Source organism: Xiphophorus couchianus, chromosome 19 (genome assembly GCF_001444195.1).
Source record: "Xiphophorus couchianus chromosome 19, X_couchianus-1.0, whole genome shotgun sequence".
NCBI lineage: Eukaryota > Metazoa > Chordata > Actinopteri > Cyprinodontiformes > Poeciliidae > Xiphophorus > Xiphophorus couchianus.
This window is the reverse complement of record NC_040246.1, coordinates 1,038,450-1,057,583: the sequence shown is the minus strand read 5'-3', so window position 1 is coordinate 1,057,583 and position 19,134 is coordinate 1,038,450. Positions and strand designations below refer to the sequence as shown.

Below are 19,134 nucleotides of genomic sequence, written 5' to 3'. Positions count from 1 at the left end.
CCTTCTTCATGTTGTATTACTTTGCCACATAAAATCAAAGTAAAATACATCTTAGATATTCTGACAAAAAGTGAAAAATGTCAAGGCCATGAATAATTTTTTAAGTCTCTGCAAAACAAAATGTCCCATTTCTAACTATATTTGTATTTTTTATTGTATGTAAGCTCTTTTTTTTAACTATCAAGCCCATAGAGAGGAACTGGAACTCACCAAAATTGGCAGAGTGAAGGTCAGGGCTTAAAAAAAAATTTAAAAATTGGAATCACTTGGGAAACCTACAGTGAGTGTGTTTATGCATTATCACTTTCAATGTCCAGTGGGAACAAGAAGCTGCCTCGCTGCACTCGATAACGCTCCATAACATTCAGAGACATTGCTGTTTAAAATTCAAATAATTGCTCGATGAATATGTGAGTGGATTGCTAAATATATATGCACAGCCTATCCAAGAATTTACTCTGGGCGCTGAAACACGGGTTCCTCATCATTTCTGCTGAATTCAAAACACTTTTCTACCACTGGCACGGCGTGACCTTTACCACAACTATATGCTGCCTCACCATTTGGGAAGATGAGGAAAATTTATTCTCTCAAACTCTTCTGTGACTTGCTTCTTCTCGTGTTTTACGCCGCTCTCATCGCTCAAGGTTGCTAAAACAAATCATTCCAGTGGGCTAACACCGTGTGATGTGCCAAAGCTGTAGACACATTGTGATTTTTTTCAGCTTTTTATTCATGCCGCGAGATGCACTTCTGATTCTACGAATGAAAATATGTATTGCTTTCCTTCCCCCGAGACGGACGAACTTCAGATTAGTTTTGTTGCCACACCCAAGTACATCGCAGACTTCTTTGCAGTGTAGCAAACCCGTGTTTGATTATGTCACACTTTAGAGAAAACACAGCTTAAAGTGGCGAACAAGTATGTCATGATACTTCTCCGTTACAAGGCTGTCAGTGATTTCAGTTCGAAGCGCCAACAGCTTCCCTGGTCCTTTTTACTAATCCCTCCCTTCTGTGCCACAGTTCTGTGTGTTTGCTCTCTCCTTCTGTTTTCCCCCCTTTAATCAGCCTCACATGGCAACAACCACACGTTACCTCTAGAACTGTGATACACGTTGGCCTATTTAAAGTGGTCAGAATAAACTCGGTAATTGCATGTTTATGTACGTGGATGTTCGCGTCCAAAGGCTAATTTAAAAACAGATTTGAAATGTGTGACTTTGTTCAGTTGGACCAAAAATTTTAATAAAATCAAATTAAATTGAACTTCTTAAAGTGGCAGTGCTATGTTAAATCAATATTTTTTTTAGCTGTATATTATGTTATAATATCATTCCTTCATTAAAATTTCAAATTTTAAGTCATATTTGAAATGTATGGCATTTTTTTTAACAATTGAAGGTAAAATAGTTACTAAGTTGTGCCTGGAAAACACATAGGACTGTCCCTTTAAATCTTCTGTAAGGATTGTAGATTTGTACAAAAATATGGCTCCTATCTTGCTTAAGGCTGCAGTAAGCAGCCTTAAAAAATGAGATATATTTAAAAAAATGATTTTTACATATTTAAAACTCTCACCATGTTCAGACGGTAGGAGACAGATAAGTGGGAAAAAAACAATTTTCTCCACCTCTTCCCTGTGTTGCTATTGCGATCTGCCCAGCTCCCAACCAAAAACAACCAATCAGAGCAAGGAGGAGAGTCTTAACTCTGTCAATCAATCTCATGAACCCGCTGCTAAATTAGCTACTGGTGGAAAAACAACTTAACATTACAGGGAAACTGTTTAATTGCCATCATCGCTGACCATGCCAATTAGTCTTACCATTCACAACAAACTCTGCTGATGGGGAGCAAATGGGCAGCACTGATTGGCAGCACTAAGACCCGCCTCCTGGCTCTGATTGGTTGTTTCTACATAGTACTGGGAGAAGGCAGTGGAGCTCAATTCATTTATTTATTTATTTTACTGATCTGTCTCATACCATACTGTCATGACATAATAACAGTTTCAAAAAATATGTTTAACAAAAAATCTTTATAAAACTTACATACTGCTGCTTTTAGCCTGGTATTTAACATAATTCTACTGGTGAACAGACATAAACAAACAGGATCTAAAAGTAAATTCAGATGAATTCATCCCTAAAGCCTTAAATCACTTCAGTGACCTGAAAAATAACCAAAGCCCCAGCTACCGTAAAAAAAACCCAACATATTTCTGTTCTTAAAGTTCTTTACGTAAATATCTCAACAAACTATAGACTTTCCTTTTTCATGCTTGTCTTATTTAAAAAAGAACAGCAGGAGCTCCACTTATCTTTAGAATTTCTGTCTACCCCACAATCAATGGAGCCGGGGTCTGCAGAGTGTCTGGGCTTTTAATCGAGCTGCTCTCGTCCTTCTGTTCATTCACCCATCTGCATGTTATTCTGCACTCCTACAATCCAAATCCATCTCAGAAGAATGAAGTGGTTCTTATCAATGTTCAGCTGGTTTGTGGGAGGATGTGGATTATTACTATAAACTCCGACATTTACAGTTTTTTTTTTTGTTTGTTTTTTTCCATTTGTGTGGAGGTTTAACATTTTGACTAAAAAATGTCATTCTGTTAAAATAACAACTTAAAATTGCCATTGAATTACATTAACTGGACTTAAACTATAATTTAGTTTAAGTAAACAATTTTTTGATGTAGATGAATGAAGGAGCGACTTTATGGTAAACCATGAAGAGATAAAACTCCATCTGTTTAAACTTTAATTTTCTTAACAAAAGGTGGAATAAACTAATTTAATCAAGAACATCCTGTGTTTTAGAGGAACAATCTATGAATTTACCACTTCCTTGCCTGTTTCTTGCTTATCTGAAATGTAATTTTGAATTTACCTTTAGATTTTTTTGTAAAGACTGCATCAGCAGAAGGGTAAGGACAAATATCCAGTTAAGAGGGGACATCTAAGAGTCGGTGTATTGAAAATAACGTTTATTTTATGTTTCGTTTGTCAAAATTAGAGAGTTGAATACTGAAGTTACATTAACAGATAGTTTGTCATTTATAATATGTGCTCAATAGTATTTCTACTCCTAGAATATGTTCACACCTTATTTATGATGCTCTGACACCTCCTAATTTTACAAAAGGATCGGCTTATTTTTCATGAGGTCAGTTTTTTTTTTTTTTGTTTTATTTGAGGTTGAGTTTTACTTTATAGAAATTCCACACGTAATCGTTGGCTGTGGTTTCGAGACCGCATTTAAATGATCCAATTTCATCCGCAGTATGTGAAGCTCATGAACTTCGAGGAGGAGGTTCGGGCACACCGGGACTTGGATGGCTTCCTGGCGAGGGCAAGCATACTGTTGGATGAGACAGCCGCCTCCCTGGACGACGTCCTCAAGAGAATGTTGCACCATGTAGGCGAGGACAGCCACGTGTCCGAGCCCGGGTGCAACTTTGAAGAGGTGATGAGCATGCTTTTCACAGATGCAGGAGCTCAAGAGGTCAACGGTAAGCAAGAACCCCCCACCTGAGCGTTAACCATGCAAGACAAAACAAATACAACTGCAAGGAGAATTCGGTGAACTTGAGTCCTGATGAGGCTCATTTGTCAGATTAAAATTTGTTAAACATACTTTTTTATATTAAAAATTGTTTTTATTGGTCTGATGTAACATAATATTGTGTGAAACCTATTTTGTTGCGTTATAATATTGCATAATATGTCAAGGAAAATGTTAGTACTCCGACAAATTGAAGTCTTTTTTTCTTACATTTTGGATGAAAAATCATTAGTATGCTCAAAATATTTTCACGTTAACATTTTTGAGCTGTACATGTGATACAAACAGAAATAAGAAAAACATTCAAAAAGTGTTTTAAGCCTGATTTCCATGACTAACTGCATAATATTAAGGTCATGTTGTACTGTGTGAGAGAGGAGTTGCTCTAAAACAGCAAATCTAGTCATATTTGGAGAACAGGACAAAATAATAGCTGACATTTTAAACTGATGTTAGCATCTCATGTAAATGATTGGTGCTGTTAGCATGGCTAGCATTAAAGAAACAGTAACACAGATGTTTAAAACTCTGATAAAACAGAGCAAATTGTGTACTTTACTGTCTGGCAGGTAACACTCACGACTGTTACCTGAATGTCAAAGTGATGCACAGCTTTCGCCATGATGCTCCACTTCATATAAAACCTTTTTAGAAAATGCTTTGCTTATACTGTATCAAATGTTATGGCTACAGAGATGGAAAATAAAGGGAGACGGGTAGGGGAAACTGTTTAAAGGGAAAGAAAGAGATAAGAGTAGAGGAGATAAAACAAGTCAACACCCTAGAAGTCTGCTTCTGCACCTGCAGAAAGAGAGAGAAAAAACAATATGCATATATAACAATAACAAATCTATCACTGAAAAGTACATGAAACAAGTTGATGCAAGACAACCTCAGTCCAAGGTAGAATCTGAAACAACTGAATCAGGACAATTTTGTTGTTCTCCATTCAGCCTTCCTGTTACCTACTGAAAGTCTTGTTGTTTTTCTCACAGCCTGAATAAACTCCATATAGATCTTGACATGTTATAAAAAATTGTTTTCTTTAAACTACTTTACATCTCTGTGCTTCTCCTGCCTCCTTTTTCTTTAACACTACCCTGTTGTGGGTGTTAAAATGTCTAACTTTGAGTTGTCAGTTTGAGTATTTCCTGTCGCCAGCTGATTTCTTGCTGCCTCTCTGTTGAAGCACAAAGAATCATAAAGCACTTTCAAGGTCCTGTTGTGTTTTTCCATCTCGGTGCTGAATTTCTATTCAATTGAGAATGTCTAGGAAAATGTAAAATACCAAACAACCTAGAAAATGTACTTGCAGGAAAACTAAATAACTCGATCACTGTTTCTTTCTTTATTGTAGTGTCAGTCGAAGTGTTTTGAGGAGGAACAACAACCTCATAAACTACATTAACATGTGGACAAAAGAGTTATCTGCACTGAAATATTTGATCACTTCAGTATTAAACAAACCTAAAATTGTCACTGGAATAGACATATGGGTCATATCGTTGGCATTGATTAAAACATTTTTTTATTTACTAGTTCGACAGCATCCAAACAAGATTTTGGTCATAAAACAAGTTATGTCAGCAAACAACTAAACTGAGAAACAACTATTCCAGGCCAAAGCCTTTTACTGCAGGCTAACAGTTCTGTCTAGAAAAAATAAATTGACACAACAGTTTCTCCTGCTTTGCTGTCTTCTTTCCCTTCTAAATCCCTTTACCATTAGTGTATTTCCTTCAACACAGTTTTTTTTTATTTATTTTTTGACAGAGAGGCAAGAAAGGTACCGTCGTGGTTTGGACAAATCTCCTCAGCCTATTAGAGCGAGAGAACAACACCCTGCTGCATAACAGTATGGATCCATTGTTGATACATTTTAGTCATGAAAGAGGTCAGGGAAACGTTTTCTTAAAATAAAAAAAAAAAGATAATTATGTAAGGAAGAAGTTATATATACTGTGTGTATATATATATCTATATCTATATATAGGTATAGAGATATAGATATATATATATCCAGTGTTGTTTCTGTACTTGATGAGCATCAGGCAGTAACATTAGTCTGCAACGTGCTCTTTAACCAGAGTTTTTCCGGTCTGGCTGCTCTGGTGTCCACAGCTGTGTTCGTTAGTCTGAAGTGGTTTGTGTGCGATGCTCGCCCTGACCGCAGGCCGCCACACATTCACAAGGTGATAATTGACTTCTGTCATCGATCACTCACGTAGCTTTTCAAATGGCTTTCTGAGGCTGTGGTGGCAGCTGCTGCTGGCCTGTTCTGTCCCAGAATACCCCACAAGGAGCCTGTTTTTGGGTCAGTGAAAAACAGGTACGTCTGTTGGTCGAATACTTGGAGCAATCGCCACTCTAAAAATTAATACAGGAGGACATAAAAAACATTCCGGATGAAAGCATTAAAGAGATAGGATTAAGTAAAATCAACTTTTTAGAGCTTTACATCATGTTATAATATTATTCCCTCAACAAAACTATACCTGAAGTGTTGCTTTGATTCTTTCACATATGTTTGAGAAACCTCTAATCTCCATGGCAACCATTCAGCTGTGCAAAATGCCTGGGTGGATCTAGCTCCGCCTTCCAGGATAAAGCTCCCCCTCCTCTTAAGTTCAGTTTCCAAGCTTCAGAGCTTCCGCCTGACAGAGCAGCCCTCCCCCACTCAGCTCCTTCAGACTAGCCAGCAGCAATTAGCAACCACCTGGTGGAACTGAGCACCTGCTGAGCTCATTATAGGAGCTACATCTCAGTGCAACACTGGTAAAAATGTTGTTAAATGGTTAATAGAGGAGCCATGTTGTGATGACTTCCAGAAGGCAAAGTTTCAGCAGGAGCATCTTAAGGAGACAGAGGCCCAATTAAAATTTTAAATTGCAAAGTAACATTTCTTTTAAGTCATATTTGATATACACAGCATTTCTGTAATGGCTTAAGTTAACATAGTTACTTTATTGTGCTATAAAATGGTGTTATGTGCCTGGAAAACACAATACTGCCAACAGAACATTTCTCAAAGGTCCTTGAAATATTTAAACAATAACACCTCAAGACTACACTCAGGCATAAAACATAAACATGCTGTTAACATTCTGGGCCTGACATTACTAACCATTACATTAAAAAGATTTTCATTTCAAAAGCGTAGCAAAGTCAATATGAATCATAATGAATAATTAAAGCTACTAAATAATCCTAAAGTGATTCATACTGTTTACATAAAGAAACCCGGTTCATGCGCCTGGAGCTTAGAGCACCTCAAGGCCTCTGCCCTGGAGGCACTGAATGGAAAGTTTCATGACGTTAAAAACGTTAAACTATTGCATATTTAGTCATCTTTATACTTTGATTAAAGTAATTATAAAAATCTGTTTTTATGTTAACAGTTTGTTTAAAAAGTCATAATTTGTGTAAACCTTTAATTGGATTGAAATTTCATTAATGTATTGAACTGTTCCAGCAGTTCCACTGACATCCCTACTCAAATATTGATTAGAGTCTTCCAAAATAACATTTATAATAAAATACTGTATCATTTTTTACAAACTTAAATCAATTGGGGGGAAAAACAGAGTGGCATGTTGTTTTCAACCTTATCCCAAATAAAGATATATACACAGCTACGAAAAAAATATTTACCGCTCCTTTTTATATTTAAACTGCTTTTTGTATTTGTATTAGTTTAATCTATTAATATTATTTCATGATCTGAAACTTTTAAGTGTGGCAAAAATTCATAAGTTAGTGTTGGTCAAACCTCCTTACAAGAGATCATCATGAATTTTCACTCTAATTGAAATGGTAATTCACTGTTTAAATCAGCTGCGGAGTGAGTTATCGTTCTGGGTGGGTGCATTAGCACGAGGAGCAAGAAAATATCAAATTTGAGCTGCGAAAAAGCTACAAAAGGCTTTTAATTCCATTTAAAAATACCGTAAAGGTGTCAAAATGACACAGTTACTGAAAACTTCCAACAAGTCTGCTGATTTCAGATAGCTTTAATTAAGTTGAGCATACTAATTATTTAATAAAGATCCCACTCAGTAATATCCTGTTCTGGAGTCCATTCCCTTCAGTCTGAATTCCCTGATATCTGGAAAGATTCCTGAATCCTACTGCTGCCGTCTTTTTTTTGGGTCGTTCTTGGTGAGGAACAAAGACCCTTGCTGTGGGAATAAGTTTATATCACACCCCAAGTACACTATCAACAAGCCATACCTCCGGAGGTATTAATTTCTGCAGTATCTGGGCTCGCTCTGCCACAGTGGGGTATTACAGCTGGCGAGCGGGCCAGCTCATTTGCGGCTGTAATACTGTACAGCTGTGAGATAAAGTGAACAGGGGAAGATTATAGCGTTCCCTGAAAAAAGGGGAGAATTACATAAAATGAAAAAGATGAAAGCCCAGAGAGATAATTAGTGCTGCTCCAACATGTAGAGAGGAGTTTGGTTTTGGAGGCCAGCATGCTGTTTTTGGCTCCACTTTTGTCTTGGGATTCAGCATTAAGGAAGAGCGCGTGCATTGTGTTGAGGAATAATGCCAGCTACGCTTATGATGATGCAATGCTTGGATAAGGGTTTTCACTTTAGATATTTGAAAAACCATCTAAGTGAAACTGGCATCACCTTCTGACATGTAATATTTAAAGCAGTGAATGATTTGGGGACTAAATATGCCTGAGCACGTATTGGTACAGTTGCTGCTGAATGACTAATAGGTATCGTTGTGATTAATGGTGTATTGTGTAATTACATTTTCCTCTCTTCCTCTATGGTTTTGTAAGGAGCTGGAGTTTTCTCTGTTAGGTGCACCAATGACGTTGTTCTAGTTGGGGCCTGCCCATAGCAATGCATAAGGAGACCAGTACTGACTTGCGAAGCAAGTCAGTACTGCCTCCATGCATTGCATGGCAGGCACCTATTATTCTACACCCAATAGAATGTCTCTTTATATATTATATATTACTTCTTCCGCTACCGTTAATGCGGCTCGTACCGCTGCGAGCCCACCCACAAAAGTGGTATCAAAACGTGCGGCTTATTCCCGGCATTGGAGCTATTATTTTTATAAGGAATTGGACTTACGATGGCGACGTAAAAAGCGAAAAACGAGCCAAATTTCCAACTGCCGAAACGCAGAGCATAACTGACACCAACTGCCGCTTTTTTAGAGTGAGAAATGAAGAGAATTTTTGAGCCCAAAATAATTTTGAAATCGCCGTCACGCCCACAAATATCGCACGATTGGTATCAAACTCGGTCCTGACATTGATACGCCTGTCTGCTCCGGTAAAATGTTTTCGAAATTTCTCTAGGGCTTACGGTTTTCTGTCACGGTGCTTCAGAGCAAAGTCATGCGACAGGATTTTCTGTCGCTCTCTCAGGCTCTCTCCCATGTATTTTCATATATTTCTCAAAAATTTCAGATCTGGGCACACCATTTCTTTCTCTTATCACTGTTAATACTGTGAGTGACGTAGAGATATGAATTGCGGGACTATCGGAGACGACAAATAGCCCTCTCATACGCTTCAAACGCTTTTCGAATATGTATTACGGTTCCCGAACGGGAAGGAGTTGTTTCCAATGCTTTTTTTAGTTCAAACTGGCTGGCTCAAACAGAGAATTGTTTCCACCTGCATGTCTCACTCACAGCTGACAGTTGGCAGAGAGAATTATTTACCATAGCAACGGAACTCAGGAGGCTATTGGCTGCTGGTTAGGACTACAAATACGCATCACTGTAGTTCTAACTATAGTGGAAGACCAGGAGGACTGAACTGGCCTTTACAACTACTTGCTGCTATGGGCTGTATTTAACTGATTTAACTCAGTCACCGTTACACATGGGATTAGTTTGGAATATTAAAATGAAGCATACTGAAAATTTCAAAATAAAAGCCTTGAATATTTTTACATCATGTTATTGCTCTTTTTGGCTTTATGTGACTTTTTTATCCAAAGCACTGATACACATGGGATTAGTTTGGCCTTTTGAAATGAAGCATAAAGAAAATTTCAAAATAAAAGCCTTGAATATTTTTACATCAACTACTTGTGTTTTGAGCATTATATAACTGATTTAACCCAATGACTATTACACATGGGATTAGTGTGGACCTTTGAAATTAAGCTTAACAAAAATTTCAAAATAAAAGCCTCAACATGCCCCTGAGGTTAGTGCACCGCCGCAGGCGGTGCAATAATATTATTCTGCATTATCTGTTTCTCTGAGGTTAGGGAACTGCCTTGCGCAGCATGGCAGTTCATTAGCATTAGCATTTTAGCTTTAATAAGCTATTAGCTATTTATTTTACTTTTTAGCCATGTTTAGTATACTGAATGGAGTAAGTCCATTATAGAAAACATCCTAGTGATGTCCCACATGCCAGTGACAGCAATGATGCTAACATTAGCATGTTTGCTAATTTTAGCTGATACACTTACTTTATCATACTGAACGGTGCAAGTACATGTTAGTCAACATTCTTGTCATTGTCCTCATATGATTGCAGCTTTCTTTAGCATTGATGCTAATTTCTAGCATCATAACGCTGGGTCCAAACCGACGGGCACACTTTGGCAGGCCCCGGTTAAATTTCTTCAGGAATTTTCTAGTTCTGGTTACTGTGCCATCATTTCAACAGAAAATGGTGGAGATATTATTTCTGACTCTCCAATTTACCTGTATTTACATAATCTTCTGTTTTTTTCTTCTTCTTTTGGTTTTGCTTTTTCAAATTAAAATACAAAAAGAAATATGTTAGCTGTAAAATACATTTAAAAAAAGCTTAATTCTTCTTTCAAAACAAGTCTGTTGTCAAAATATATTACTATTATTTTTAGTTTAACCATCGCGTGATTATTTGTGTTGTTAATTTCTACTTCAATGCTTATTTCCCTATAAAGTATTTACTATATTTTACCAATTGCTAAGACGAGGGTTTAATTAAAGCTGTGGACTTTAACATAGCAATATGCTTTGATCTAAACTATTAAACTGTTGCTCTGTATTTAAAGTAGTAGTGGGCTCTATTAAAACTTTTAGTGTAGTTAAGGGCAGGGTCTGTAATCAATAACACTTTATTTAAAAACTTTATGTTGATATAATAGTCAACATTTTCAATTCAAAACCCCTTTTTGCTGCTAAATTATTAAATAAATAGACATATGAGCGACCAGTGGGCCAAGCGGAGCGGCTTGGATGTCTCACGTGGTTGTTTGTCACGTGTGCATCATATTTACGGGTGTACCAGAAACGCATAAATGCAAAGGTTCCACCTGAAACAAAATAAAAATGTGGTTAAAAAAAAAGAAGGCTTAAACTAAATTGTATAAAAATAAATCAAAATGAAACATTAAAGTATTAATTGTTCTGTGGAAAGATGGATCTCCACCACCACCACAATTTACAAAGCAAAGTTTGTGAAAAATGTTATCAGCTTGAATAACATTAGCACGAGGAGCAAGAAAATATCAAATTTTCTGCATACACACCAATAAATCTTCTGTCACAACATTTGTAAGCTAACCCACAAAACTCTAAAGCTATTTCTGGTCCCTAATTACTCCTGTGATCAAATGAGAATCACATTGTAACCTTACAGTGGCATTGTTTGGCCTGCGGTGAGAAGAGAAGGTGTGAACAGGAAAAAACACAACTAAACAGCAGATTTAAATCCTCAGGTTTGACAGATATAACCCATCATCCTCCATCCCTGCTATAAATATTCTGTGCATAAATCAGTGAGTCAACAGGAAGGTTTCACACTGGAGGGCAAAGGTTCAGGTGAAAGTGTACTGTGAGCATTTGAGCAAGTAAAGTAAAAGCTGGATTCCAAAGAAAAGGTAAAAATGAATCATTTGGTAGGAGGATTTTTTTTTTCCTGTATTGACAGCTGCATGGATTTACATTTGAGACCATAGCTTTCTAAACTTGTGTAAATCGATTGCTTTATAAACATCTACAATCTACTTTGTATCCGTAAGCTTTTGTTTTGTCCTCTGAAAAATTCCTTTTGTCAATCTGTGCATTCAGACTATGACTAAAGCTCCGTCAGGCATGTGAGCGCTCAAGCTCACTGACTTTTAAAGTTTACTGTGAGATTTTGTACCCATCGGGTCGCCAAAAATCCCAGACTGCTCTCAGGAAAGAGATGGCAAGAGCTCTACGTTTCTGGACAATGAGTGGCTTTTGTTTTGGTTTCTGCTGCATAGAAAAGTGAACAGAACAAAGCGCAGGAGGTGGCGGTTCAAATGTTTTAGAAATCATTTAAAAATGATTTAACTAATACGACCTCATCAGCTTCAATGGCTGGAGGTGTGTTAGCTGAAGTAGGCCGGCTGACGTTTGCCATAAACATCTGTGAAAGAATGAGTCGGTGAACTTGGTAAATGCCAAGAGAACAGTACTTTTCAGGCCTCATTTTTGCCAACTATAAAGTTTGCTACGAGGAGGATTATGGTATTTTGTTTTATTTGGTGGGGATGTAGCTGGGCCGCTTTGCTCCGGCTTTATGCCAGTTTGGTGTAGAGGAACTTGACTGGTCTGCAGAGTGTTGACCTAAACCTGGTTGAGCACTGCTGAGATGAATTAGAGCAGAGACTCTGATCCAGGGCATATTGCCCAACATCACTGTCTGACCTCGCCAGAAAAGATCCCATCTTTCTTTAAATACACTTTTACACAGCCTTCTCATGAGAGGTGAAGGTGTTCTAGCTGAAAAAGGAAGAACCAATGCCATATTAAACCCCCTGTAGTAGGAATGGGAAACCATTTCGTTTCGTGTGGGTGCAGGCAAGTGATCCGATATACAACTCAGTATATATTTATATTTCCAGAATTCTTCCTTCATTTCTGTTTTTGGCCACAGTTCCAGTCCTAGCTCATTCATATAGCACAACTGCAAAGTTGACCAAAGTGTTGTATGGAAGTACAAAAGGACAAAATAAAGACCCACCTCTCAATGCTCCCCATATCTCTCATGCTGTACTAAAAAACTGAGAGTCCAGAGGTGTTTTCCAATAAGATTTAGCTGGAGTCTGTGTGATGTGTGGGGTGAGTTTATTCCAAAGAGCCACAAACGCTCAATCAGCTTGGTGAACAAGCCTGAACCTTGTGATCGTTAGATCTGAGGGATCTGGAGGGCTTTAGGAAGCCTGGCAGACTCTCGGGAGGCCGTTTGTTCAGTACCTTATAATCAACGGTCAACAATAAAGATTTCAAATCCAATTCCAAAATAAACAGCAAATCAGTGAGGAGAAGCAAGTAGGCTACTGGGAAAATATGTTCACGCCTTTTAGTTCATGTCAGAAAGTGAACTGCAGCAGTCTGGATGGAGGCTGACCTGACTAACGCCGACAATAATCCAGTTGCAATATCTTAAAAAGGTTGGCTCACCTGTTCAAGGTCTTAAGAACATAGAAATCATTTAAATTTAGCTGTAAAATGCATACCTTCTATTTATATTAAAGTATTAGATTTATTAATTTTTTTAATGAACTAAACAGGGTTGGGGATTCTTGAAAATGTCCATCCAGAAAAGGAAGGAAGTTTGACATGAGAATAGGTAGGCACTCTTCAATTTGTTGGGTTATTTTACAGTTACCCAGCATATCTTTTGTGGAGCTTTTTTTGCCGGAAGATTTTTCAATTTATTCAATAAAACGGAGAATCCATCAGCTGTTCCAGCAGACTGAGCTAAGGATAAACTAAAACAACAGCTGATTGGACCCGGGTAATTCTCACCTGTCTCTGCCGCATTACAGAAGTTTTGCACTCGCGTTTCTCTGGGGAGACGATTTGTTTAGATTTGGATAAACTGCTCTGCACACAGGTTGTTGGTATGGTGATCAGAACATGCAAATCTGACGGCCCATCTGTGGGCACAGATTGTATGTCTGTGTAAAGAAACGATAAATCTACGTTTACAGAAAAGAAACATGACTTGAACTCTTGGTGTTCTGCATAGTTCGCTGTGCAAAGATTTAGAACATTTCTCTACATAAACAGATGATAACATAATTGCATTAGAGCTAGATGCACACAGAGTGAACATATGCGTTGTGTCTCGGTGTCGGCACAGCTTTACCATCTGCCACAGTGACATGCAGCTCCTTAGGTCTGTTGTGCCAAATCAAAAAGAGGCTACATGAGTTAAGACGAGGTGTCATAAGTGGAGCTTTTATGAAGAAATAGAAAAAAACCAGCGGGGGGAGTTTATGGGTTCTCACCTCAGGCCACTTGCTGATATTGAAGGTTTCAAAAAGTGTTGTGTTTAAAACTGATCAGATTTTCTGTTCTAACATTCCTACCCATTTAAAGCTACAGGATGTGACTTTTATAAAAAATGTATATTTTTTAGATATTTGTTGAAACTCACCATGTAGTTGACAGTATGGCATGAGACAGGTAATCTGTTGAAAGCTCCTTTGCCTTTTCCCAGTGCTAACAAAAAACAACCAATCAGAGGTAGGAGGCAGGTCTTAGCGCTGTCTGTCATGCACACCCTATTGGTCTATGCTACAATACAGCTTTGTGAATGCTAAGGCTAGTTAGCATGGCCACCGGTGATGGCAGATGAACCAGTTTTGATGCAACAGTAAGTTGTTTCTCCACCTTTAGCACATTCACAGGTTGATTGACAGCGCTAAGCTCCTCCTCCAGCCTCTGATTGGTTGTTTTTGGTACATTTATTCAGACAGTAATAGCAGCACAGGGAGGAGTTGGAGGAGAAAAAAAAAAATTTTCACAGTTTATCTGTCTCATATTACACTGTCACAACATAGACAGTTTCATTAAATATGTAAAAAAAAAAAAAAAAACCTTTCCTATATAAAAGTTACATATTGCAGCTTTAAGCCCTTTCACTGAGAGCAAGGAAGAGAGTTCCAGAGTCGTCTTAGTCACTTAAAGCAAAGTTCTGTCTTCTTTTGTTTCCAGCTTAGTGTGGTGAACTATCAGCAGTTCCTTATCACATGACCTCAGAGGCTTTCCTCCACCAGCCTGATGTATCAGAGGACTACTGGATGCTCTGGAGTCCTCTGATGTAACCCGCTGCCTGGTCAGGAAAAGCTAACAAAGTCGGAACAGGAATTTTGAAATGCACTCTGGAATAAACCAGCTGGATGTTTATTTCAGAAGCCCGGTAGCAACGTTCTGAACAACCTGCAACCGACCTCTGTTTGATGAAACACAAGCAATGAATTATCATTTCCAGTTCGGGATAAGAGACAGCAGAGTTGACATAGCAACATGTCTCAAATGATAAAGTCAGGATTGAATCCCAAATCTAACTTTCTAACAGAGGATTTTACTTCTCCAAGGATCTGCTTTATATTGAACATTATTATTTCTGGTCCAAAGGTAACTATTTCTGTTTTGGGTTTTTTTTTCAACATTTAATTGAAGAAAACCACCAGCCAGCCACCTTTTGATGGAGTCTAAGCACTTTAGAAAAATGTATGGTTTAGAAACTGTACAATGTACAACTGAATATCATCTGCATACAGTGATGACAGTGATATACAGGTGGAACTGCGTCTTTAAAAGTTAACAGAATGAGTAGATGCATTAAAAATCAGAACTGACCACAAAACAAGAATGTTGCTGCTCACTGCCAGTCAGCTGACTGAGTGATGGTTACTTCATCTCAGTTTACTGCTTGGAAATATCCCTGCAATATTATTATACAATAGAAATGACAGATCACTTCTGATGGTTCAGTTTTGTTTTAGTATTTGCATCAAAATAACAATAATTGAGTATTATAGATACAGTTATTGTCAATATCAGTAAGTTTGTTTTTGCAGCAGTAAGAATATTTCTTTTCTGTTTTCCTTTGATTAAAATTAATTGTAATTTGTCTGAGATTCTTTAATCTAACTCAAGGTGATATTGTTGTAGTGACCCACGCATGTTTTTCAAAGAAACTTAACTAGTCCTGGTTTTTCTTTCTTTTCATTTGTATTTGTCTGTCTTTTCCTAATGATGCTTTTGCAACAGGAGTTACAATACAAATGTAGTTACAGTGTTGCACCTTTTGAAAGTACATTTCAGCATTTTCTTGTTTCTCCTTTTCTTATTTGGTTTTAAAAATTGACCAAAAAAAATCAGTTTTAGTTCAAATATTGAAAGAAATGTTTTCCGAATACCGGCAGCTCTTCCCTAATAGACATTAATAACACTAACTTATGTCCAGCGATGTGAGATTTTATTTTATTTTTTCCTCTGCTGGTGTTATCAGAACATTGAATTAAAACCATTCATTCCAGGTTTGCATCAGCTCAAACGCTGGTCATTTTCTTCCTCATCCTGATCTCCTCTTTGACATCTTTGGGGTTTCTTTGAACCAAGCAAATGCAGAACTGCTATCAGTGATAAAATCCAGTTTTTGGTAATAGCCTTTAGATAATAATAAAGATAAGATCTCAGTCCCGCCAACAACAATATGACTTTGAAGGATCTTCTTTAGAATAGGGTATTTAATATGCATGAGGTAAAGGAGGGCAGGAAATGAAGCTTCTGTTCAACAGAGATATCTGTTAACCAGCAAATGTGTGGACGTGCGACTGGATTGGCTCGGCTGTGTGTGTGTGTGTTTGGGGGGGTGGGGTATGTATAAAACCTAAACCTAAGAAACTGCTTACTGGTGACTGTACTGACTGTTTTTTTTCTCTTGGTTTTTTTTTCTCCCACCTGCTGCACATGCAGAGAAGTCTCAAAGTTTCGTTTTCTTTGATGACGGTAAGCTGTGTTAATTGGATGAAAATGTCAGCATCAGCCCCTGTGAGGCTGCAATCAGTCGTTCACTTCTCTACCAATCACCATCAGTATGCCATTTGTGTTTTGTTTTTTTTTTTCCTTCCACACTCAGGACTGGGTTGCTCCATCTAGTCATCAAATGATTACAGACACCAGGGAAATTTCATAGTGTCACAGATATGCCTCTTCACCTGCCCCTTAAATCTGCCGCAGGTCCATCCAGCAGAGTCCGTTACTTTAGGTTCTTTTCTTGTGCAACAAGAAAAAGGAAGAAAAGAAAGAAAGAGACAGCTACTTGTTTTGCCCTCAGGTTCTTACTCATTCAACACTTTAAATTTTGATCACGTTACAACTGCAGTCATTACAAAGCAGCACATAATTATGACGTGGAAGGAACAGGATACATGGTTTTTAAAAAAACGATGCTGAAAAGAATCCGTCTTGTTTGGTGTACATGTATATATTTAGATATTTTTGCCAGTTATCTCAAAGTGAAACGGTCATTTTATAGGGATTCATTACACAGAGTGAAATATTTCATGATTTTATTTATTTTTTTACATTTTTAATGATTATGGCTTATAGGCAAAGAAAAGCCACAATTCAGTGTCTCAGAAAGTCTGAATATCACATTAGATCAGTTTATGACACATGTTTTAAGGTCAAAGTCGGGTTTATTTTCAGGGCACATTTCAACAACGAGGCACTAAAATATAAGAGTCTTCAATTATGAAACAAGAAATGACATTGCATTTTGTCAAATTGCAAGTACCAAGTCATTCTCCCTGGTGCTGTTCCTTGTTTTACTGCCACAATTTGTCCTTCCACTGAATTTTCTATGAATATATTTGGAAACAGAACTCTGTGAACAACCAACTTCTAAAGCAATGACCTCCTGGTTTCCCCACTTTGTGACAGGTGAATATTTACAGGGTCAGGAAACCTTTGCAGGTGTTTTAATTAGCTGACGACACCAAGAGTTTCTATTTAACACCTTTTTCATAACATTCTCGTTTTCTGAGACGCTGAATTTGGAGTTTTCACATCAAAATTACAGGAAACAAAGGCTTGGAGTATTCTTCACTGTGTGATGATTCTACATAACATACAACTTTCTCTTTCTGAGATGACTGTAGGGGTGGGCGTTTATTGCATCATTTATCACTTATTGTGATAAATTTCTTATCGTAATAAGAATTTTGATTTATCGCTATGATAAATTCCAATTGGTGATGTTTAAAAACCCTCCAAACTGTCCCTGCTGTCGGAATTGTTAGTTTTCTCCACTGTTTATTCAATGAGAGTATCTTTGCATATCAATAAATTTAAAAATAGGATTAAATGCAGTTACTGTGAGCGGTTTCGTTGTTCAAATCACACTTGTTTATGTGACTGCTGTCCCAATTCCAAATATTTAGTAACAAATAGTTTTAATTTATTTTGCGAACCTGATTTCGTTCTCTTGCCACTTCACAAATACAGATAAATTGCGTCGGTGTGTCGTCTCAAATTCTAATAAAAACAGATTGATGTTTGTGGTTGTAACATGACGAAACAAAGAGTTTTATAAAACATGATTTAAATGTCATCAAAGCCTCCCAGGGATAATAAAGTGTGACCTCTGACCCAGTTCCAGTGGCCCCTTTCATCACCATTTGACATCATAGCCTTTGTGCGCTGCAAGGTGATTGGCTATGATGGATTATTACTGTAAACGTTTCACCTGCTTCCTCAGTAGGGAACACTCCCCTGGTTTAATCACCGTCTTCAAAGCTCCTCACACTCACAAGAAGCCAATCATTTTTTTCTTTCCCTCCTCTGTGGTGTGTGTTCGTGAGTGTGTGTTTACTGACAGGTCGAACAATGGTCGAGGCCACAGTCGATCTTTTCTTGTTTTTTTTTCCTTTTTTTTGCAGTGCATGATCTTTATTAAGAACACCTCAGGGCATAATAGAAAAGGTTTTTATATGTGAAGGCCGGGGGCTTTTCTTTTCTTTTTTTATACAAATTAAAGAAACGCTGATTACCTCTGTGTTCTTTTGTAGAAGCTCATCTCTGTAGATGTTCTCCTTTTCTTTGATGTTCGACTGGCACACAGACCAAACGAAATATTAACATTTGAATTATTGGCCCGGTTTAGCATGTTTATAAATTCATCTCGCGCTTATTTGTCGCTGTCAGTCACAAATTATTTACTACCTTATGGGATTCGGTAATCTGTTTTTTCTACCCTACAACCAAACTGCATGGATAACACAATAAATGATTCCACCAAGAACCCAGAGATGAAAGTGGGCTATCCAGCCATCCATTATTGCCTCCTTCACATTTATTTATTATTTTCCATTGAAGTTTGTCACGTTTGATATGCTGTGTGTAAGCATATGTGATCTTTTGTGTGTGGGGTGTGTGTGTGTGTGTGTGTGTGTGTGTGTGTGTGTGTGTGTGTGTGTGTGTGTGTGTGTGTGTGTGTGTGTGTGTAGAAACTGCGGTGTTTGTATGGCAAATACTGACGAAACCATGCAGAAATCTTCACTTCAATGACAAGATTTGAAGAAATCTCAATTAGTCACCTAGACGATCACACCAGCAATCCATCCACACACACTCGACTTAAGAGTTTTAGCCATAAAATCCTGCTTTTAAATTGGATTTTTTTTTTTTGTTTTAATCAGCCACACAGAGCATAATTACCGTAATTTCCAGACTACTAACTGTACCTGGACATAAACCGAACACCATGACTTACTAATTTTGTTCCACTGGTCTAAAAGCCACAAGTTTCCCAATTGT

At 37.6% G+C, this 19,134-nt stretch overlaps 1 protein-coding gene across 5 annotated transcripts in view; it reads left to right on the top strand.

The window, feature by feature from the left end:
• The window catches only part of slc4a11 (solute carrier family 4 member 11), a 148,883-nt gene that overhangs the window by 73,714 nt on the left and 56,035 nt on the right, over positions 1–19,134 (top strand). For 4 of the 5 annotated variants that reach the window (XM_028001596.1, XM_028001600.1, XM_028001599.1 and 1 more), the window contains 2 exons: positions 3,286–3,514; positions 16,291–16,323. In XM_028001596.1, the coding sequence (XP_027857397.1) occupies positions 3,286–3,514; positions 16,291–16,323 (262 nt within the window). The remainder of the gene's footprint in view (positions 1–3,285; positions 3,515–16,290; positions 16,324–19,134) is intronic. The other variant, XM_028001598.1, reaches the window with a different exon arrangement.